At 41.7% G+C, this 23,578-nt stretch overlaps 3 protein-coding genes across 3 annotated transcripts; 1 reads left to right on the top strand and 2 right to left on the bottom strand.

Annotated features, from left to right (window-relative positions):
* Nucleotides 1-2,464: 2,464 nt before the first annotated feature.
* Nucleotides 2,465-8,468, bottom strand: LOC132474756 (uncharacterized). Its single transcript, XM_060075616.1, has 6 exons — nt 8,367-8,468; nt 4,974-5,046; nt 4,838-4,855; nt 4,559-4,704; nt 4,253-4,402; nt 2,465-3,297 (listed from the first exon to the last, which is right to left on the bottom strand). Exons 2-6 carry the CDS (start codon nt 5,041-5,043, stop codon nt 3,070-3,072), a joined length of 612 nt encoding a protein of 203 aa, XP_059931599.1. The 5' UTR covers nt 5,044-5,046; nt 8,367-8,468; the 3' UTR covers nt 2,465-3,069.
* A 7,044-nt stretch (nt 8,469-15,512) lies between these two features.
* On the top strand, nt 15,513-19,964 carry bco2b (beta-carotene oxygenase 2b). The gene is made up of 12 exons (XM_060075111.1): nt 15,513-15,564; nt 15,723-15,924; nt 16,010-16,221; nt 16,645-16,760; nt 16,971-17,073; nt 17,184-17,312; nt 17,415-17,575; nt 17,718-17,885; nt 18,378-18,515; nt 18,681-18,863; nt 19,030-19,140; nt 19,258-19,964. Exons 1-12 carry the CDS (start codon nt 15,528-15,530, stop codon nt 19,372-19,374), a joined length of 1,677 nt encoding a protein of 558 aa, XP_059931094.1. The 5' UTR covers nt 15,513-15,527; the 3' UTR covers nt 19,375-19,964.
* LOC132474413 (testis-expressed protein 12-like) lies at nt 19,395-21,288 on the bottom strand. Its single transcript, XM_060075112.1, has 4 exons — nt 21,065-21,288; nt 20,758-20,866; nt 20,304-20,355; nt 19,395-20,153 (listed from the first exon to the last, which is right to left on the bottom strand). Exons 1-4 carry the CDS (start codon nt 21,158-21,160, stop codon nt 20,009-20,011), a joined length of 402 nt encoding a protein of 133 aa, XP_059931095.1. The 5' UTR covers nt 21,161-21,288; the 3' UTR covers nt 19,395-20,008.
* Nucleotides 21,289-23,578: the final 2,290 nt, after the last annotated feature.

Genomic DNA, 23,578 nt, shown 5'->3' with positions numbered 1-23,578 from the left:
CCGGCCCCTGTTTTATAGACGAGGAGTAGAAATCTCCTCTCAGATGACTGGCGTGTAGAGTAATTGTGCATATCATATCAAAACATCAAGCTATTAAACAGGCTTACAGGACTCTTTGCTGTTATTATATTTCTTAAAAAGCTGACTAGAGAGTAGTGTAACCTAAGTTTAACTGGTAGCCAGTTCAACTTATTCAGCATCTCACATACTCAAGTTCTGTATGAGCAGTTGAGCACTATACGAGCAGCTTTGTTTTGAGCTACCTGTAGCTTATTACGATTGTTTTCTGATGTGTTGGACCATATGACTGTACAGTAATCAAGCTGAGATAGGACTAAAGCTTGCATTAATTGTTTAATTAGGCATCCTGGTAAATATGTCCTACAATATCTAATTGCAGCCATCCCTCTACCCATTTTCTTTAGCATTTCATCTATCTGACTTGTCCAGGTCATTTGGCTGTCAATCAGCACACCAAGTAGCTTAACTTCGGTGACTTGTTTGATTTCTTTATCATCTAGTTTTAGATGCAGTTTCGGCTCTACTCTCCCTTCCCGTTTAGGCAAGGCAAGGCAAGGCAACTTTATTTATATAGCACTTTTCATACACAAGGCAGACTCAAAGTGCTTCACATATAAACATTGTCATACAATAGAGCGTAATACTATGCATTTTGGTTTTTTTATGTTAAGTACCATGTTATTTATGTTAACCCATTTCCTTATCAGCAGCTCTTCATTTAGAACCTTTTCAATATCTCTTGGTGTCAGTGCTGATGAATAAATGGTTGAGTCATCTGGGTACATAGCAATAGATGCATTGTTTAGAATTAGAGGTCAATCATTTGTAAATATTGAAAATAAAAGTGGCCCTAACCAACTCCCTTGCGGCACTCCACAGCTCATAACCCTCATTTCTGAAAATCCACCATTAAAGTACACACAGTATTTTCTATTTGTAAGATAACTATTGATCCAGGCAACAGAACCCTTATCAAAACCATAACAGCACAGTTTATTCACTAATAATCTATGGTCAAGAATATCAAAAGCGGCACTGAAGTCTAATAAAACAGAACCAACAATCTTACCTGCGTCAATTTCTTTCAGCCAGTCGTCAGTCATTTGGGTTAGCACTGTAGCTGTGGAGTGCCCCTTTCTGTATGCATGTTGATGAGCTGTGTTCAAGTCATTTATACAGAAATAATTTTGTATTTGCTCATATACTATTCTTTCCATGATCTTGCTCATGGTTGGTAGAATGCTTATTGGTCTACTATTATTCCCTGAGAAATTTTCTTTATTATTTTTTGGCAGTGGGATGATTTTAGCAATCTTCCAGTCTGCTGGGCAAATTGATTTTTCAAAACTTTAATTAATTATATGGCAGATAGGCAGAGCCAAGATATCTGCAACAGGTTTAAGCAACCTCACATCCAGGTTATCAAAACCCGCTTGTTTGTCCTTACTGAGTTTCATTAATTTTTCTACAGTGGACACCTTGACTTTTTCAAAGTGGAAACTACAACATTTATTCTTCATCAATTTGTTTGTAATAAGCCTGGATGAGAGCTCTAGACCCTTATTTTCTCCCTTCATACCATCATTTAATTTCTGGATTTTATCACTGAAATAAACACTTAAATAGTTAGCAATTTCATCTGGTTTGGTGATAAAATTGCCTCTGCCTCTAAGAAGGACGGGGTAGATCTAACATTTTTTCCCATTAGTTGATTAATAACATTCCACATGGTCTTGCTATCGATACTACTATTACTAATTATCTTATGTTAGTACATTTTCTTCTTGGTTTTATTCAACATTGTTACAAAGTTTCTTAGTTTGCGATACATAGGCCTACTCCATTCTCGTTCACCACCCGATTGTATTGCCACTGCCTTGGCTCTATCCTTCTCCATCATGTGTGCTTTAACTCGCTGATCTAACCAAGGAGACATTGGGCCCTATCTTGCATCCGGCGCAAGTGACTAATAATGCCGCGTTTCCACTGCAGGGTGCGGAACGGATCGGATCGCAAAGGTGCGGTAGGGAGGGGGCGGTATAGCCCAGCTCAGTTCCGAGGTCGCGTTTCCACTGCCGACAGTACCCGGCAGTGGAAAAAAAAACCAACCCTTTTGACACTTGCGCCGTGACGCAAATGTCATTTATCCGCCTGTAAAATAGCGATAGCGCCGTAGAACCGCCCACAAAGCTACTTGTGCTTTGCGCTTCCCACTTGCGTTTCAGACCGTTAAAATAGGGCCCATGGTGTTTCGCACCGTTAACTTCCTGACAGGAGCTTGTTATTCACGATTGGGAGTAATAAACTGTCAAACGCACGCAGAGCAAGATCAGGGTCTTCCTTCTGTCTAACATCAGACCAGTCAACCTCTCTTACTTCATTACAGTAGTTATATTCATTAAAGTTTTTAAAGATTTGTTTGAAAATAACTTTCTGACCCTCCTTGGGTATTTTCGTTTTTCTTCCAATAGCGATAAGGTTGTGGTCACTGCAGCCTATGGGAATGGAAATTACTTTTGAACACAGCTCAGAAAAAATTGTAAATATTAGATCAATACAAGTTGAGGATTTGACTCGATCAGCTCTACGGCATATTCTTGTAGGCATCTTGACTACTTGTGATAGAAGGATTCATTGAGTACTTCAATGAATCCTGAAGTACTCAATATTCTTCTCGGCCTGCTTGGTGTTTGCCATCAATATAAGTACATTTTGGCTCCTGGGTTACAGCACACCTTGTTTTATGTGGATGGGTAGCAAAGGCCATCAACAGGACATTGGAGCAAGGAATCAAGCAAAGGCAAATGATGAGCATTGCCTTCCCAAGCCTTGACCGCTTGCCATGTATATGGACGCGTGGCGCTGTGGCACAAGGCACCAAGAAGCACATCTGGACTGTGATCTGTCAGTGGAGTCGCTGGCACCAATTAGCAGGCAAGGCAAAAACCAGTATCAGGTGCTCATCGATAGCAAAATGTACAAGGGATTCTAGGGAACAAATAACACTTCACATTTATTCATCATCTATTTATTGATATGTATTTGCATTTACCGACAAAGAGGCACTTCAATGTGGCAGCCCTCGTCCACCTCATCAACTAATTGTCGCAACACTAGTTTGCTCATTCGGGTAGTCCCTTGTTCCGGTTGGATGGCCAGGGCGAATTGCGGCTTGGCAGCGGACACGAACTGGTAGTGCCCACTGCTCCCCCTACTGTCCTTCATGTAGAACACGGACCAGCAGGCATCGTCTCCGATTTTGTCTGGAAGTTTATCCTGCAGTAGAGTAGAGGAAGAATAAGGATTATTACATACACATGTTACTATTACGGCATTTAGCAGACGCTTTTATCCAAAGCGACTTACATCGGTTAATACACACATTGACGGCAGAGTCAACCATACAAGGCGACAGCCAGCTCGTCAGGAGAAGTTAGGGTTAGGTGTCTTGCTCAGGGACACTTCAGCACTCAGCTAGGAGGAGCTAGGGATCGAACTAGCAACCTTTCGGTTTCAACAACAGCTCTACCTCCTGAGCTAAGCCGACCCACATGCATACATATGTTACAGTATTATCTAGCAAAGGTTGTATGAGAAATTAAATCAGACATAGCCAGGTGAGTATGCATATCCAAAGAGTTGGCTTCCTGATGTGTGGGTGCAGTGAAGAAATTGAAAGTACATCTGTACGACACATTTCTTCCATGAAGTGTCTATCCAATGTATGTCACTATCATTATATTGGATGGTGGACCTTCTCCATGTTGAAACAGCCTTCATCCACACAGACCTCAGAGCAGTCCCTCTGGCCTCACACAGAACTCAGAGCAGTCCCTCTGGCCTCACACAGAACTCAGAGCAGTCCCTCTGGCCTCACACAGACCTCAGAGCAGTCCCTCTGGCCTCACACAGACCTCAGAGCAGTCCCTCTGGTCCTCAGAGCAGTCCCTCTGGTCCTCAGAGCGGTCCCTTTGACCTCACACAGACCTCAGAGCAGTCCCTCTGGTCCTCAGAGCAGTCCCTCTGGTCCTCAGAGCAGTCCCTCTGGTCCTCAGAGCAGTCCCTTTGACCTCACACAGACCTCAGAGCAGTCCCTCTGGTCCTCAGAGCAGTCCCTTTGACCTCACACAGACCTCAGAGCAGTCCCTCTGGTCCTCAGAGCAGTCCCTCTGGTCCTCAGAGCAGTCCCTTTGACCTCACACAGACCTCAGCCATCAGAGCAGTCCCTCACCATGATCTGCACCTTGATGTCGTTGCTGCCCTCCCCACAGGACACCACCTTGTACTGGCTCTCCTCCCTAACAGCCAGGGTGACGGCCCTGCCTCTATCCGCAGGGTGGGGGGGGGAGTCCGGGGTCTCGTTGAACGGTTGAACGATGAACTGACAGGAAGGAAGACTGTCTGAAAGGAAGAAGAAGCGCACGTTATTCCATCTGTCAGACCGTGTACTTCTTATTGAATAGTGTAGTTTTAATATATATGATAAGGAGTAGGTAAGCACTACCACCAGAATCACTAAGTACTGGTGTCAGTGTACCTTACCAGGTCCTACTTTCTCCTTCCCGTTGAAATACACAAAGAGACACTGTTCTCCAACAACTGAGAGAAAGCGGTTGTCTTGGACTCGGAGGCAATGCTTGTACTGGGATGGTTTGTCTATTTTATATGAATCACACTGCAAATCTGTATGAAAGATCAACATTAATGCAAATGTATAGTTTCCACACGTACTTATTGTCAATGGTATGGCATGGGCAATTTAAATCAAGACTATCTGCAGACAAGTAATGACATTTTAACACATTAAACACATTACCTGTTTCATCGTCCATAACTTCTCAGCACAGGACAGGGATGAGACAAAGCCAGATTGATTAGTTTCACTGTCACTGAACAAAAAGGGTGTGTAGACCTATGAAATCTAAACCTTTCAGTTTAAAAAAAAAAAATACCTTGAAAATAGAAGTTGTCTTCAGATATCGCAACAAAAGTGCAGGGTAGACAAGAGTGATTGGTAGCCATTATCTGATGACAGAAATGTTCATTAGGGACGACAATCAAACAACACTTAATTTTTTGATGAGGTGAGTGCTGCATGCAGCGCTCAACTATTCTTCTAAAATGGTATTCTTTATTTCGTTCTTTCTTATTCGCTACAAACTGTGGGACCTATCTCCTTCCTCGAGCAAGGCGGTGGCCCTGCTCTGGAGCAAGTGATCCCAAAGCAGGACTGAGGACTCGTGGGTGGCCGAGCCCCAGGACAGGGCCTGGTTCTGAGGACCCCCCTTGTTGTGGTGGGGCTGATTGGAAAACATTCAATTGTTCTTCTTAAAGGAGAAATCCGGTGTAAAATGGATCTGGAATATGTTTAGTAAGATAACGAGTTGGAATGTTCGTTTGGGAGCAAAAAAACGCATATAGTCAAGTGGACCGGATTGAATTCACTGCGGGTCTCTCTTCTTATATCCATCTTACCAAAGATATTTTATTACTGTCCTTCTCAACACTCTCTGGTCTCACTAAAAGGCTAGCAGAACGAAACAGCACTATCGACGAAATGCGTTATGCATAGAGAAGAAAGAAAACCAACGTTGAATTTGCAACAAATTAGTCTTAATCTGCCGATATGGACACCTCAGAATTTTGCGGTTTTCGCTGGCTATGACCCATCTGTGGCTGCTGGTAATGCAACCACAAAGAAGCCTACTCTACGGGGCAATTTTCCTCATTATTATGTTTTTTTTTTTTTATGTAACGGCACAGCGATCCGGGGCTATTCCCAAAGATCCGGGACTATAGCCATGAAGGCCCAGGTCTAACAACGCGCCTGCTGTGTACTACAGCATTTACCGCATTTTCTGCAGGAAATGCATTTTCTAGTTTAGTATTAGGTAATCACAGAGTATCCTAGGATACCTATTGTTATTGTATGGTTGATGTATTCATATTAGGTATTCCCACGGCATGCTAATACGTTTTGTGTTGATAGATAAATCAAACCGTCAGTGTCATTAAGAATTGGTGCACAATTAAGTGCTACGCACCACTTCGACCGCAGGGGGCATACAATCCCACGTAAACGGCCTTTGTGAAACCACTCGGATTCAGTCCATGTCGCGGCGCCCTTACTGAACGTCCACACCAGAAGCGAATTGAGCTACCAAATTGCCGGAAGTCATTCACTTTCTATGGGCAAGAGCGACCAAAGCGACCAACGCTACCCGCGGCCAAAGTTGAGCGACCAGAGCCTCCAAAAAAAGTTCAAAACTGTTGAACTTTATGCAAATTACTATGACGCGTTTCAGCGGCAAAACACTGACAGCCAATCGGAACATTAACATTACAATATTTCATGGATGCAAAAGCCAAGACAATCAGTCTATATCTATAGCCTACACGACACACACACACACACACACACACACACACACACACACACACACACACACACACACACACACACACACACACACACACACACACACACACACACACACACACACACGCGCGCGCGCGCGCGCACACTTAATACACACTCGTAAAGCAACACTGACATAGGAGCCTGCATTGGCTAAAGTTGTTGGGATGCACGTTATTTTATAACAGGGAGAGGCAACGTTGTGCATTACAATGGAAACACGACAATAATTGGCACCATTCTGGCAATTATTCAGAAGAACAATGAACTGAATAAATATAGCACATAGGCACACAATCAGTGCATTTGCAAATGAGAGCCTGCAGTATGACCGATCTTGTGACATTATTTACCCATACATCTACAGCTAATACGACCAGACAGATACATCATTGAACACACAAAGTCCACAACAAGCCAAACATTCAACGGTGCGCTCTCTCTCGCACAATCACACAATCACTCAAACTACTCCAACTCCAAGGCTGGGCTGTTTCACTTGACCACAACTAACCACAACTAACCCTGCAGTGGGCCTACCCATACGGCTGGTGGTGATTTTGGGTGGATGGGCTAACGAATGCATTACATTTATCAATACTTCACAGGACTCCAGACGCGATGAGGTCACCTTATGTAGCCTATCTCTGTTCATAACTTTCATGTATTGTGAATGTGAATTAAACAATTAAAATGTTGACCGGTCTCCCTTTGCGCAAAATGCGGCTGTAAACGATCACACACTCTTTGGTAGAGACGTCTGTGTCGCCGTCAATCGTGAAGGACATGTAGGCCTATGTGGCGTTGCCGCCGTCCGCAGCTGTCTTTTGCTTTGGGAAGCATATGAAGGGGGCGTGTCACGATACCTGTCATTCAAAATTGAACTCCGTTTGGGCTGAATACATTTAGCCCATTCACAGGAAAAAAACGAAGATATGTCATATATCCTGGGTTTTTCTGTCACTTTTTGGTGCTGTTGCTGCTTTAGGTTCTACCAAAATTTTAAACAATATGTTCTAAGGTTTTAATGATATTTTTTCATTTTTACTGTAAAAGGTATAGGGAGGGCTTAGCCCTGTTAGCCCATTTATACCAGCCGTCCCTGTGCCTACCTATGCCCAACAATGCACAACAATCAGTTCTATACATTGCGTCTTTCTTCTGCGCGTCCGGCCGGTTAAGCCCTTTTACCGCGCCATTCGGGCCGGATTGTGTCCTCCTTGGCTTTCCATACGGGGCGATCCGTGTCCGAGAAACACGGCCCCGCTGGGACAGGCTCTGCGGTATAGATGGGCTTGGAATACCTTTCGGTACCCTAGGACCAGGATTATCAAGAGGCTATAATTTGTGGAAATATAGTAACACATTTCCTTACTTTATTGATTTTCAACAAATGCTGATGTTGAAACACAGGCAACTGAAAGGAGCGCTCAGTTGGAGAAGAAAAAAAGTCCCAATCTAATGTCCCACACGCACAACCCAATCCTGCGAGGGTACTCCTCAGTATGTAGTTATCTTACTAAATATATGATGACCTACAGCCTACCTTTCTCTATTAATTTCACATGAAAACAGTGTGCCTAAAACACCTCAGCATAAGTGCAACTTTTCAGCATGTTATGGTTTATGATACATTATTGTTTATCAATGATACTCGGATCAGTGAACAAAAAATGATGTAGTGCAGCAAGTAAATCAAACCGATAATATGCTGTAGAAGCCCTCGGATCATTCTGATGAACAACCACCGACAGTGCGTTAATAATTTAATGTCGCCTCATGGTCCGATATGATGAACAATCACACGGAAGTAATTGCCTGCTTAAATATTCAAGTGTAGTGTGAGCAGCATTCATGTCTAAGTACGCGACTGTAGGCCTAGCTTGAATCCTTCATTAGATAGAGAAAAGTTTGATTTACGTCTTACCGCAGATCGTGTCTTGGCGATTAATGCAAACGATAGAGCATTTCCTCTTCATTCAGTATGCTGCTGTTACATACATCCGCCACTGGAGTCACCAAAGAGCCACAAGGGCCCTGATGGTGTCTGAAATGAAATATAAAACAGGTCTAAAACATAGACTGTCTGAAAAAGCTTTTCCATTGTCTTTCAAAAACTATTGCTATTAAGCTCATTCATATATTCAACCTATGTATTGAAATATAAGTTCACGTAGTAACTGTTGGACTATTACTTGGATATAAATGTAGGCTTCATTCATAAAGTTGCATTAGTGATGCGTAATAAGTAGGCCTGAGAATAGCATAATGTAGTTACACTAAGCACAAACGTTTTAAAAAATGATTAATCAAAGCTATTCACAATAGGCTAGGAGCCATTGTGCATAGGTCATATATACAATGCACAACACACACCGCCACACGGAAAACTAAAAGCATCTCAAAGCACTTGTTGAGATGTCTTTGTGTGTCCATTTCCATGATGTCATGTCAACCCGTTTTGTCATGTCCAGGTGACCATGGAAGAGATATAGGATGAAGTTTGTTTCTTATTCGCTGTTGCTCATTTTCAAACATTGGCCAATGTGCCATGGGCCCTTAGTTAACAACTCAGCCTTTCTAGCTCACCCCTTTGCATACGATTCATTTGCTATGTAATGGCATGCTACAGGAGTTTTGGGAGGAGAACACAGCGTCAACTTTCGTCAGCGTCAACTCCCCGACATGCCCGTTAAGGAGTTTTGTGGAGGATGGTTTAAGCAGCCTAACCTGGCCGAGTCTGATTAGACTCTGGGGCTAGGTGAGGCTGCACACCTGTTGCACTTAAGTAATCAGTGTACAGAGGTTTAACCAGCCATCTCATCACACTCACGAAGAGATCTCCTTCATGGTAACATGAAGCAACAGGTCATGTATCATTGTCTGCAAACATTAAAATAAACCGGCTTCATCATCACCACCCTGCGGCCTTTGTCTGGAGGAGCACAGTGAAAGCCAACAAGGTGGTATGTAACGTCGTCCTTTGCTACACTAACCCTAACCCTAGAGTGGGGCTTCTCCAAACAGCTTGGGACACAGAAGGACTGTCCTAGGATGCTCTGGCTGACCAACAGCGACGATGGACAGTCGCCTTCCAGCACCTGCCCTTTCCCAGCACAGTGAAGCCCGGTGCAGGATGGGGGAGGCAGCCCAGACCAAGCCCCCCCCCCCCCCCCCCCTCGGCCAGCCACCACGTCAGACCAGGACCTCCTGCTCCAGGAGGGAGATGGGGAAGGCCCTGTCGCCTTGGGAGAGTGTGGCCCTACATAGAGCTGCTCTGGGCCCTCCGAGGGGCTACCAGTGCAGCCTGCCAGCCCAGCTGTCTCATCCCCGGCCCAAGCGCCTACTGGCCTCGTCCAACCCCAGAGGCTGCTTCTGGGGGGTTTGTCTGGCGCTGGCTCCACAAGGACATCGGTCACTGAGTGAACACCTGTTTGGAGATCCAGTGCACAACATCAAGGCACCATTGGAATTCTTTCAGGTGCCAGAGCAGCGTTTACACCTGACAGTGTTGACCTTCTAGGCCCTCTGCTCTCTCCCAGGACCACCAGGGGGACAGAGGCCATCCCGCTGGCATCAACCTCCAGTCGTATGTTCGTTCAGCCTGGTTTCCGGTAGCGGTAAATTGCATCATGGAATGGACGCCATTGCACGGTTCTCAACTGAGTCAGTCAGACTCAGTGGAGTTAGTGCTACTGGAAACTCGAATGAACGAACGATTCGCGAACGATTCGGAGTCGATGTGGAATTGGAAGAACCAGAGACGTCGGAGAACCCGACCTTGTCTGGGGGCTCACAAAGCTTTTGGCCGCGATAATATATCTTACATGATATAGATATCTATGTATACACTGCAAAAAAGGCCACTCCTAAAATAAGCAAAAATATGAATACAAGATATTTTTTCTTTGCAATAAGCAAAAGTATCTACCAATGGAACAAGTGAAAATTGTCTTAGTAAGATTTCTTGATATAAGACATTATATTGAAGCCTAACAAGATAAGAGTGATCTTGAAATTAGCTGTGAAAACTCATTTTTAGCTATATTTTACTAGCATTGTTGTGTAAAAGATGTAATGCAAAAGACGATCCATCTTTTACAAATAACACAGCAGCTTAAAAACCTAATGACATGTCAAAAAAGCTTGTTCAACCCGAGATATGATTCAAAACAAGATGTTTTCAAGACAGTTTCACTTAACAAAATATTCAATATGCACTGTCTAAAAACAAGCTCCTTTATATCACTTAAATCTTGCTCTTTAGGTGATTTTGCCTTATATTATCTGTGACAAGATATTTTGAGTTTTTGAAGTGTATCCATTCTTATTTAATCATGATTAATTATTCTGGGTTATCCTTCAGACATAATTATTGTCCTCCTTATTTCACAAATATGAATACGATGTGTGCATTTGTTATTCATCTAATGCTGAACTGACAGATGTTTTCTTTTAAACAGCCCATCAACCATGAATATGATTCAGATAATTCTCCACAACGTAGTTGACTCCACCTCTGACTCCGCCTCCTCCTCCTTCCATCCGGGGTCACATGGAATACTTAAGGATCTTTATCGAGGTTGGATCTCCATGGAATCTGAGAGGGTTGGATCTCCATGGGATCTGACTGTAGGTAGGTTGGATCTCCATAAAAAGGAAATCTGTCAAATGTCAACTTGTCTTTTAATTTTTATGATCTTTTTTATGATGAACAGAAACAGGTTTTTCCAAAAAATGGAACCCTGACTGTGAATAAGGAACCAACTTCAGTGTTGCTTTCCTCTTCTTCCAACAATAATGTTTAGCTTTAACACATATTCCTCTTCACCGCAGCTTAGTAATTTTCACATCAAGTAGAAAAACTGTTTTAATACCGACCAGCAACAATCCCAGTGATTTAATGTTCTGTGTGAGTCTTGGCTCTCCTGCATCGAAACGTTCCTTCACATCCACCTAATTCTGGTGTATGTGGGCAGTGGGCCTCACCTCTACTCTATCCGTTTAGGGTTCTCTATGAAGTAAGCCTTTTTAGGACTTTATTTATGACCCTTGTCACATGTGATAATGTCTCCTGTTTAACTTTATAAAGACTACCTCCTAGTTACAAAACAACACCTTAGTAAACTTTGATCAAGTATAGGATGTCAGTAGAGCTTAGGGGTTACTTTATTATAAATGGTAGGGGTATATGCATGATAAACATGATACACGATACTTGCCAATATATTGGTTAAAATATTGTGTATATATTGTGTACATAAATTCCAATTCTCTAATTCCCTAAAGCTTTTCTCAGTGGATTCAGAAGGTCCAATTCTAAACCCTCTTAACAAAGGTTGAAATATAAGCTTTCATTAGATTAACTTTGGTGTAAACATTTAGCTATATCACTACTTAAGTGAAGCATACAGTCCACATCCAGGCATGGTAGAGCATTTGGTGTATCTGTCAATCTGTCCCTCCACCTGCCTGCCTGTCTGTCTGCTGGCTTTTCTCTGTCTCTGTTGCAGAGGATTCTTTAAAGGCATATAGGAATGTAAACATGTAGCTGTACACTGACATGCAGTAAAGCCGCAGAGTCCAAGTCATGAACCAGTTGGGAGTTTCTTTATGACGTCCATAACCATAAACATACTCCTCTGGAGAACAGGGAGTGAAATGTTGAACTGTGGCTGAACTTGTGAACTCATTGTACACATGTACATCATGTATTTTTATGCATATCCCCGATGCTCAATTAACGAGGGGTTGATCATTCGTACACTTCTATGACACAATACATCTGTCAGAGCTTATCTCCAGGGGGCCAGGAGTTTGGTCTGCTCAGAAGGTGGATTATGTAATATGTGGGAAGGAAGCCTTGTAATTAATCAGTCAACTTGGAATCCTATATGAGCACATTTGTTATAATTGGATAAAATTGAACATTCAAACAGGGTCAAAGGAATTAATTATTTACCAAGTATGAGTGCAACCGGGTCACTCTGATAAGCATGAGGAATGACAATGTTTATTCATGATGGACCCCCGCTGGTCCCCCTCTGAACTCATGTTACCATGACGAACGTGTAGGGATGCACAAGGCAAAGGAGAAAAGGCACACCTCTTTCTTGTGCTATGATAACATTATGTGTAACATTACATTGTAACACATGTAACGTATGCCAAAATATGTTTTTAAAGCTCAAACAGGAGACAACTCCATAGGAATATAAAATATAACAGACCTAATTATCTAAGCACATATTATCAACCTTTATAGCTTTTGCATTTCAACTGATTGAGAGTGGGGTACCTGGGGCAGCTGAATCAGTTTGCAGAATGACTTGGCATTTCCAACAGAACACTGGACTGGACTTTCCTCATCTCAAAATAACTACAGCTGAAGGCGTCTTCTCTCTGCCAAGCATGACAAACACTGCCATGCTAATTTCTAGGGGACATTGAACCTCCAATGCTTTTCCATATTCTACTCACAATACACACCAATTCACAATATGGCTTAAGCATAAACCAAAATAAACATAGCTTCCAACTACTAATACAGCTGTGATTATACACAGTCTGACTATAACTACTAATACAGCTCTCATTATACAGCCTGACTATAACCACTATTAAAGCTGTGATTATAGAGTCTGACTATAAATACTAATAGAGCTGTGATTTTACAGTCTGACTACTAATACAGCTGTGATAATACAGTCTGACTATAACTACTAATAGAGCTTGGATAATACTCTGACTATAACTACTAATACAGCTGTGATTAAACATTCTGATCATAACTACTCAAACAGCTGGGATTATACAGCCAGACCATAACTACTAATACAGCTGTGTCAAATAGTGGTTTTCCGTTTCACTACTTAAATGTAATGCCTCCAAAATATCTCTATGACAGTTATAAACTTTACACGAATCCTTGCTCATTTGCGATAAAGTAATGTAGTGTTTCAGAGCTACTGCATGCCCTGTATATATAACCAAATACCATCAAGCAAACCAGGCATCCGTAATGCCTACAGGGTACTATTTATGGTGTTATCAATTTGCAATCTGGTTCCTGTAATGCACAGTGATATAAGTGTTACACACTTTATGGAGAATGTAATTTGTTTAGTATAGTTGAAATGGAAATGGAATTCCATGAGTGCAATGGATGACATTTATGTTTAGGTATTACTTACCTCAATCATATACTAGCTAATAAGACATATATATGTGGGTCAAGATAGCTTTTCATATATGGGTGAAATGATAATGATACTATCACATCAAATAAAAATGTATAATAAAACAAAGCAGCTCAGATGACTAATGTAAAGACAAGGATTCAAACAACATGAAGCTGCATGGTTTCAGGAATAGCAGGGTCTATATGATTAACCATGCCAACGATAGAAAAGGTTGCATAACTAACAAACCAATCAACATAATATATTCACTAACTAATCCTTACGAAAATTTAATTTTTACTTAGTCTACACTTTGAGATGCATGTAGCATGTGGCCATTGAGCAAGATGTAGGCAGTCCTAAATATTTATGACAGTAGTTTAGGATAAGGTATATATACCCAACCTATCAATATCAGATAAAAAACGGATAGCTTAATGGCTACTAAAAGGAACATTTCTTTTCACATTTTGAAGTTATGTAAATAGGTTACATACTAATGCCATGTGCTGATCCTATTAAATAAATAACAAAATAGCAAGTTAATTATGTGTCTGGAGAATAGCATGCCAACAGTGTTTTTGCAGGTTAACCCGAGGAACCAGGCTACTCTCCATTACTGTACAACCATAGAAACACACACATTTCTTTAGCATTTTATTATTATGTTGCTTGGTTAAACCACAGAGGTTTCTTGTGAAATAGAGGGCAATAGCTATCAAGGGATGCTGTTTATATTTAAAATAAAGAGCCAAATAATATTGCACCGAAACACTACATTGTGTTAACATATAAAGCTCCTAGCAGGTCTATATAACTAGTATATTTAGGATAATGTATTATTAGCTCTATCAAGATGTTTATGTGTCTTGGTACTTCTTCACCAAAACTCTATTATAAGGAACGTGTTGTTCTCATTGTTCTCATTATAATTATTATTATAGTAGAACCCTACATGCTGTATTTAGCTCTGTATTCTATGCTAGAGGCATTTTGTTGTTTTTGTGGGAATTTCCAAACAAACAAGTCTATTCACTGTGAAGACCCAAGGAACGATTATCAATGGTATATTTAGCTGAATGTATCCAGTTGTCTCCCAGCGATTATCCCTGGTCAACAGGAATAGCCCATTCTCCTTTAGGAACAGGTCATTGGTGGGACGGAAAGAAATAGGTCAACTTTGTCTGATTTGTCATTACTCTGTTTGACCTCAATTCTGTCCCAATGCTCCTACTTTACACGGGGAAACTCTGCAGATATTTCTCTTTTAGATAATGCTCCAGCCTCCTGATTTCCTCGTGATTTGGAAATAACATGTTATGCACTTGAAATAATTTGCATTGACTAAATATAAACTGTTAAATTTGTTTATCAATCTCGATGTACAATTGAATGTACAATAGCAATAAGATGTAGGCCTTTTTTGAACGATTCTATCCTCTTTTCCCATTCCATGGTTTAAATTAGTAATAGATCATTTATTGATCATTAACCAGTTTCATGTATGCAACAAATCAAAACGGAATAAATGATGAAAAGAAAATTGTATATATTTGCATATATATTATTTCACACTAAATTGTTCTCCTTGAACCAAATTAAGGTTATTCTGAGTAGTTTGGATTAATGTAAGAGTATTTCTGTTCCCTATTGAGAACTAAAAGCTGTCTTTGTGCCTTCAGATCAGTTACCGCATGTTACTATCTTACACACAAAGTACTTCTATTATGCGCTGACTTACACAATCAGCTTAGCTCTCTATCTTTCTGTATCTCTGCCTGTATTTCTGTGCGGATGGGAGGCGTCACTGCTGTCCGGGGACTATAAAATAGCAGTGCAGTCCGACTCTAAAACATTAATCCTGCAACTGCATCCATAAGCAAGCCTACAGTCAAGAGACAACAGCAATGGCTTCCATCCATCGACGGCAGATCAAGAAACCAGGTAGGAAACCCTCTGTCCATCTTGTATCATTGTTCAAACTGGATTTAAAGGAAAATCTATATTTTCTCTTTTCAAATTCTGTTCTTTAAGAGCTTCAATTTCACCTTGTGTGACATTCTAAACGCCATTTGGAACATGCTTTGACCTCTGTTGCACAGAATCAAACAAAAGTTCCGGGTCCATGGCCAGCCCCTGCCGTTTCACAGACGTGCACGGCCTGCCCAGCATTGAGAACCTTGTGAGGTCAGCGGAGCACACCCCGGAGGTCATCAGCACCCGGGTCACCGGCACCATCCCGGACTGGATCACGGGCAACTTCCTCAGAAACGGCCCGGGGAAGTTTGAGTATGGAAATCAGACGTGAGTTGTAACAAAGGATCACACTGCTTCCAAAATGAAACAGTGGATTCCCTGAGCCTGAATGTTTTTCTGTTCATTTGTCCAGGTTCAACCACTGGTTCGATGGCATGGCTCTTCTGCACCAGTTCAAAATAGCCAAAGGCAGGGTGACCTACAGGAGCCGTTTCCTGTCCAGTGACTGCTACCAGGCCAACAACGAGAACAACCGCATCATGGTGTCCGAGTTCGGAACCGTCGCCCTGCCAGACCCCTGTAAAAACTTCTTCCACCGCTTTCTGTCCAGATTCGAGCTGCCAAGTGAGTTTCTAAAAAGAACACCATATACATTTAAACATTGTAAGTTGCAAATATTGTGAGCATAAATACATGAATTTGTGCTCTCTTTAATCGTTTGTGCCTCTCTTTAATCGTTTGTGCCTACTCTTTAATCGTTTGATATAATAATCCAGACGCAGGGCGTCTGTTTGTGTTGTATAGTGGAGGGGACTTAAGGGTCCAGATGAGACTACATTTCATAACATTTGTGGTCTGAGGCATTTTTAGGGAGATCGGTAGTAAGATAATGGCATGAAGGAGTATCTAAAGGAAATAGCCTCATCTAGTAGAGGCTTTTTAATAACATATGCGTTAAAAAACTGTGTCATTCTGGTGAAGTGGTAGAATCATGTTCCAGTGTTCCCTATATTCTAACGAGTGTGGTCAATGTGTTCCTGTCTGCAGAGGCCACTGATAATGCCAGTGTTAGCTTCGTCACCTATAAGGGGGACTACTACGTGAGCACGGAGACCAACTTCATGCACAAAGTGGATCCTGAGACCCTGGAGACCACCGGAAAGGTACAGAGGGGAGGTTCAATTACACACTTGTTAACCAAGCTTCCTCGCTAGTGCGCACAACTGCTATATATTGAGTAAGGAAGATAATTAAGGGTTATATTCCTTAATTCAGAACCTGTGCATCTTTCCCTTCTGTTCCCCTTTACAATATATAACAGACAGTTTCAGATTATTTTATGTATGGATTAAAGTGAAGTTTTCTCTGAGTAGGTGGACTGGAGCAAATTCATTGCAGTCAATGGAGCCACAGCCCACCCACACACTGACCCGGATGGCACCACCTACAACATGGGAAATTCCTACACTCCAAAAGGTAGCTACCTCCTCACACACATTGACATGGTTCCGTACATTTAAAGCAAGCATATACTGTTGAATGATTTGACACATTGAAAAAATCCTATTGAATGTGTGTCACACCAGGGGCCTTCTACAACATCATCCGTGTGCCGCCTACAAAGTCCTCCCCAGAGGAGACGCTGGAGGGGGCCACTGTAGTCTGTTCCATTCCCTCCACAGACAAGACAAAACCCTCCTACTACCACAGCTTTGGTGAGATAGACCCTTCAACGTCACCATACCATCAAGAAGAATGCACGTTAGTCTCCTCAAGGTATGGTTTGTAGAGACTAACGTTGTTGCTTCCCCTTTCAGCCATGTCGAAGAATTACGTGGTGTTCATCGAACAGCCCATCAAGATCAACCTGCTGAAGGTTGTGACCGGCAAACTTACTGGGAAGGGCATCAGTGACAGTGTCTACTGGGAACCCAAACTTGACACCATCTTTCACCTGATAGACAAAAAGACAGGCAAGGTGAGATTGGTCTAAGTTATATTGTAGTCCCACTGCTTTCGACCAGAAGGGTTGCCTATTGGTGATCCGTTCAGGCGAAGGCTGACCCGTATGTTTCAAGAGGGGCCTAACCTTACTCCTTTGTCTGACTTCTCTTGCTCAGTTGAGTTCGGTGAAGTACCACACCAAGGCAATGTCCACCTTCCACCAAATCAACGCCTTTGAGGAGAATGGCTTCCTGCTCATGGACATGTGTGTATCAGACGATGGCCAGGCCATCAATAACTACATGGTGCAGAACCTGCGCAAGTCCGGAGAAGCCCTTGATGAGGTCAGTTCAGCAGACAGAGGAAACTCTATTAATCTCAGTAGAAAGTAAAGGACAGCAGTAGAAATGTAAAGTGAAAAAAATGACAAAAACGAGAAGAAGCACGTACACAGGGAGTTTAGCACATATTAATTAGTTAAGAGTCCATATTACTTGGCCAACTGACAAAAAGAGTATATTGCATCTCTATTTGTAATTGACTGTAACCATATGGATAAATATCATATCTCACAATATCATGTGAAGTTAGATAGCGTTGGAATGTACTTGGGCCTTTTGCCACTGTGAATTTGATCATTAAAGGCCGTCTTTTAGTAAGTGTAAAACACAATGTTCAGGGTGTTTCTCGAGGATCATTAAAGGGTGTGTTTCCTCAGGTGTACAACACCATGTGCAGGGTGTTTCTCTGGGATCATTAAAGGGTGTGTTTCCTCAGGTGTACAACACCATGTGCAGGTTGTTTCTCGGGGATCATTAAAGTGTGTGTTTCCTCAGGTGTACAACACCATGTGCAGGGTGTTTCCGAGGCGCTTCGTCCTTCCCCTTAACGTGGGCACTGATACACCATGTGGCACCGACCTGAACAAGGAGACGGACAGCACGGCCACAGCCATCAAGATCTCCAACAATAAAGTACACCGTACACTGTGAACGCACTCACATTCTCACACCCTTTCACACATTTTTATTTCACTACCAAATCAACCGTTCTTTCTTTTTGCGTTTTCATTTTCATTATTAGTAATAATGATAATAATAAATATAGAATAATGATGTATCTTTATTCCATTGATCCAGGTTTTCTGTACCCATGAGGACCTCCATGGAGAGGACCTCCACTTTTATGGAGGTCTGGAGTTCCCACAGATTAACTATGCCAAGTACAACACACGGCCCTACCGCTACTTCTATGGCTGTGGCTTCCGACACCTAGTGGGAGACACTCTGATCAAGATGGACATCCACAGCAAACAGATGAAGGTACCTTTGGTCATATTCATGTTACAAGTCAGGGCTTTGTTGTACATAATTATCATGATTGAAATAGATCAAATCTCAGTAATGAAATGCAACTGGAGATACGCTATTACCAGATATTAGCATTTTAAACAATGAATAACTACTGTACTATTTGTTATCATTCAAGGTGTGGGATCGGCCAGGTCTGTACCCATCTGAACCGGTCTTCGTACCTTCTCCTGACGCCACAGAGGAAGACGATGGCGTGGTGATGGCTGTGGTCATCACTCCAAACAAGGTAAACACACTCAGCTTGCTCTGGCTTCAATCTTCAAACCCTTGTAAGCACATATGTTGTGTAGACGCATTTAATGAATTTAGCATCTCCTGAGTATAACCTTTATCCCCGAAACAGGACAAGAGCACCTTTCTCTTGGTGTTGGACGCCAAGACCTTCAAGGAGTTGGGCAGAGCAGAGGTGCCAGTGAATATTCCCTATGGTTTCCATGGGACGTTCAATGCCACGGCATAGATGGGAAGGACCAGACTAGCTTGTCTCTACTCTCAAATAGTATAGAGAAACTGTTGCATACTCCGACAAGATTTGTATAGTGCAATGCACACCAGATTTTATTAATTAACTTGAAACATATCTTATTTACCAAATGTAGTTTCAAAAAGCAGCACAATCTTAGATTTTGGAAGTTCATTGTCTTAAAGACATGACAGTAATATTGCTACACTGAGAGGAAAAACAAAAACAAAAATACACCATATATATTTGTATATTATATTTTTTTATACTTTTGTATAAACAATTAGATAAACTTTATAAATGTTCAAATGTGGTAATTTTGATTTATGAACTTAGTTAAAGGAGAAAAGTATTGTTTTCATCATATAGTAATTGATCAAATACAAAAATGTGTTTGAAGATAACTATCCAAAAGTATATCCAACGTACATGTCTTCAAGAAAAATACGCAGACAGTTAATGGCTATTCATTTATTCCATATTGTAACTGGTGCAATACTGAATCAAAACTAAATATGAAGACACAACTGTAAAAATAAAATGTATAAACACTGCCAACAAAAATAAATATGTTTAAAAACAAAAAACTGATTTGATGAGATGTGTTTTTTTGGGCCTGGGTGGAAGGTCATCACCCCTTGAGTTTATCAGCAATAAGGACTAGAGTATGCTTCAGGTTGTCCTTCTTCTCCTGTAGCTGAGCCTCAAGCTGCCTGGCCTCATTCAGAATGCCCTCCAGGTCCCTGACCTGAGAGGCATCTAGCGCTGCTCTCTCACTGCAACACAAGAACACTGGGGCTGTGACTTGGGCTGTCCATTCAAATAGGAGAGGATGGAACCCAAAGGATGCATCGGAATCAGGGAGGATATCAGAAGGTTTCAAAACTAGAACACAAGTGATGCTTTAATTATATTGATTAGCCTACCTTAAAACAGCAGCATATTGCGAAAACAGCATGTTGACCTCTCTATTTGCACCTGTTTATCAGAAAGATAACTAAGTTCAGTCTGTCTTATTTGTGCACCTTGTCACAGTTGCTTCTCCAAGTGGTTTCATATGAAAGATACAGCAAATTCAAACAAAGGAGGGAAACTATGTTGAAACTGAATGAAGGAGCCACCAGTGCATGAACAGGATGCGTAATGAAGAAAGAAGGAAGGACTGATTAGGAATACAACAAATGACTCAAATGAATCTTAAAGAAATGAAAAATGGAAGGGTTCATGAAAATAAAATAATCAAGTGAAGTGGACAGGTTTTGATTATTGAATAACTGATGAATTCATGTTTAATTTAGCTATGTTCTATACACTGAACCTGGGCAGTATTCTAATACATCCCATTGAGTAGAAACCAATAGCACGTGTCTTTATGCATACCTGCAACTGCAGCTTCAAACACACCAGCTAGACCCAGCATCTGTGTTTTACTCCAAGCGGCTTTCTTCTCTGCCGTTGATCGGTCCTGATATGCAGCCATGTGCTCCATCTATTGCAACAGGGGAAGAATCCTCTGAAAACTATCCGTGTACAAACAGCAGTAAAGTCACATTCAGTAGCATGAGCCTGGTGCAGGAATACCGTCTCTGTGATCAGTATAAACCAGCCTTAGAGTCAACGTTACAAAGCTTCATTCATCTGGCCACCATGCTGGCAGCCAAACTGGCCTGAGGTCACTTCTGCTCACCTCTTCGATTGGTTTCTGTTTAGGGCATCTGCTCTTAACACCCTTGTTGCTTGCTATTGTTGGAGCCATGTTAACTTGCATTGGAAATCCTTTCATTATTATATACGGTGACTGCAAATGTGGGAAAACAATTAGACTTAACAATATTGTACACTTATAGCACACATAACTGAACACACCACTCAAAAAGCACAATGCATTTAAGAGTCAATCATAATATAATCAACCATAATAGCAAGGATGCTTGGAGAGAAGTTGCACTGCCATCTGTTTGTGAGGAGCTCAGTGGTTTAAGCCACTTCTAAAACAAGGACATTAACAATAACATTAATTCAGTAAGTATGGGATTTATTCAACTGAATTTAAGGCGGCCGCCATACAGTGCTAAAGGAAACACTGCATTTTACAATACCAGTGGCACACAATGCTCTTCCCCAACTTAGAGTTGTACAGAATGATTTGGAGGAAATGTCACCGACATTAGTATTTTACTACTTCGATATGTTATGAGCTTATTTCCAAGACAGCAGACTGTCAAAATAAGAATGCTCATAGAAATCAGACAGACAGATGCATTCCTTTTCTAAAATGTGAATAGAAATGGAGCAAGAACTTTTATTATACTAAGCTTAATGAACAAATAATGAAAAAAAAATCATAATTATAACCATGCATTTTATAAACAGGAAGTACTTTAACATGCGTTTAACATTTGTGTCTGAACTCTGAACGAGCTGACACATCGCTGTGAAATTGGTCAGGATTATGTAATTATTATGTAAAAACCCTTGATGCCAAGATCCAGTGCACTGGTTAAAGATCATGATCTGGGTAAAGATCGTTATCTGATTAAAGAGCTCATTCAGACTAAAACTTTATCACTTGAACCAGGTTCAGCTCGTTCAGACACAAACGCTATCCTGTGAACCAGATTCAGGTCCTTCAGACACAAATGTTATCCTGCAAACCAGAATCAGCTCGTGCAGACACAAATGTTGTCCTGTGAACCAGAATCAGCTCGTTCAGACACAAATGTAATCCTGTGAACCAGAATCAGCTCGTTCAGACACAAATGTAATCCTGTGAACCAGAATCAGCTCGTTCAGACACAAACGTTATCATGTAAACCAGATTCAGTTGGTTTGTTTTATCAGACCATGCGGATTTCAACCCACCGCCTTGGAAGGAGCAGTTATGCTTGTAGAACAGCTAAGCTGTGGACATAGGTTATCTTTAAAATAAAACCGTTGGGCTCTTTTCTGAGGATCAGTTCAGTGACTAATGAACCCCGAGGAACGGAACCACGAAGCGGCGGTTAGCTCGGCTAACGGGTCAAGCTAATGTCCACTCCCGACTAAATATCTAACATTAACGTTACGTTAACATCCTATTTAAACACTACAAACTAATTAACACTAACGTTAACATATTATTGAAACACTACCAACATAAGGAACATTACGTTAACATCATATTTAAAAACTACCAACATAACGAACATTAACGGTAACATCTTATTAAACGCTACAAACTAAATGAACATTAACGTCAACATATTAGCCTATTTAAACACCGGAAGGCTGGAGAATGATAAAAACACAACCGACTCACGTCGCGGTGAACCGCTAGAACCGCCCGTTAATGCTCTTCAGTGAACCCTTGTTGCGGTGAAGCGGCCTGATAATGCTCCTCATTGATCCGGCCCAGTGATGTTCCTCAGTGAACCTGCTGACTCACGTCGCAGTGAACCAGACGGTAACGCGGAGGGTTTAGACCAACGAGTTAAGACCAGCGCGAGATGCTCTAACCATGACCTCATTAACCTGTCAAGAAGGTGAATATTCCCCCGTGGGGTTCATGTGAAGACGTAGGCCTGTTAATGCGCCACCCAGCTGATCATTCCTCCATGGTGTTCATGTGATGATGTAGGAGCCCCAACCAGGTAATCATTCCCTACTGGGATTCATGTAATGATATAGGAGCACCACCCAGGTGATCATTCCCCCCAGGTGATCATTCCCCCATGGGGTTCATGTGATGTCGTAGGAGCACCACCCAGGTGATCATTGTTTCTATGTCAGCAGCTCCATCTACTCCCTACCTCATTAAAATAATCCTCTTACTTATCTTGAATATTCTTTTTGTACATTTTGTGCTTGTCACTGAATAGAAGAGATATGTTCATATTGTGGCGACTCCTACCCCCGGGGAGTCTGGGTATTCATAATGTTTGGGGAAAAGGGGTTTTATTGTCTTTGTATAACTTGTTCTGTTATTAGTGTTGGTATTATTATTATTAGTTAAGTGGGGTTAACGGGTTTGGGTTCTTTATTGTTTGTGTGTTAATTGTGATGTGTAGTGTGATCAGGACCATTAGTGAGAGTGTTGTGTGTGTTGGTCAGTTGTGCCGTGTTTTCTGTTATGTGTGGTGTTTGAATAAAGGCAGCTCTCGGGGTCGTGCGGTGTACTGAGGCACGAGAGTTGCGGCGCCATTTAAACCTGGGCTCCCGTCTC

The sequence above is a fragment of the Gadus macrocephalus genome, chromosome 16 (assembly GCF_031168955.1).
Source record: "Gadus macrocephalus chromosome 16, ASM3116895v1".
Classification (NCBI taxonomy): Eukaryota; Metazoa; Chordata; class Actinopteri; order Gadiformes; family Gadidae; genus Gadus; species Gadus macrocephalus.
Note: the sequence above shows the minus strand (reverse complement) of the source record. Positions and strands in the feature narration are given on the sequence as shown.

Coding starts and splice junctions, on each gene's coding strand:
- LOC132474756 (XM_060075616.1), bottom strand. CDS start 5,043: ATGGCTACCAATCACTCTTGTCTACCCTGCACTTTTGTTGCGATATCT. Junction 4,403..4,558: donor AGAAAGTAGGACCTGGTAAG/GTACACTGACAC, acceptor CCTTCCTGTCAG/TTCATCGTTCAACCGTTCAA. Junction 3,298..4,252: donor ACATCAAGGTGCAGATCATG/GTGAGGGACTGC, acceptor ACTCTACTGCAG/GATAAACTTCCAGACAAAAT.
- LOC132474413 (XM_060075112.1), bottom strand. CDS start 21,160: ATGAAAGGATTTCCAATGCAAGTTAACATGGCTCCAACAATAGCAAGC. Junction 20,867..21,064: donor AACAGAAACCAATCGAAGAG/GTGAGCAGAAGT, acceptor CTGTTGCAATAG/ATGGAGCACATGGCTGCATA. Junction 20,154..20,303: donor CAATATGCTGCTGTTTTAAG/GTAGGCTAATCA, acceptor CTTGTGTTGCAG/TGAGAGAGCAGCGCTAGATG.
- bco2b (XM_060075111.1), top strand. CDS start 15,528: ATGGCTTCCATCCATCGACGGCAGATCAAGAAACCAG. Junction 15,565..15,722: donor ACGGCAGATCAAGAAACCAG/GTAGGAAACCCT, acceptor TCTGTTGCACAG/AATCAAACAAAAGTTCCGGG. Junction 17,576..17,717: donor TAGACAAAAAGACAGGCAAG/GTGAGATTGGTC, acceptor TCTCTTGCTCAG/TTGAGTTCGGTGAAGTACCA.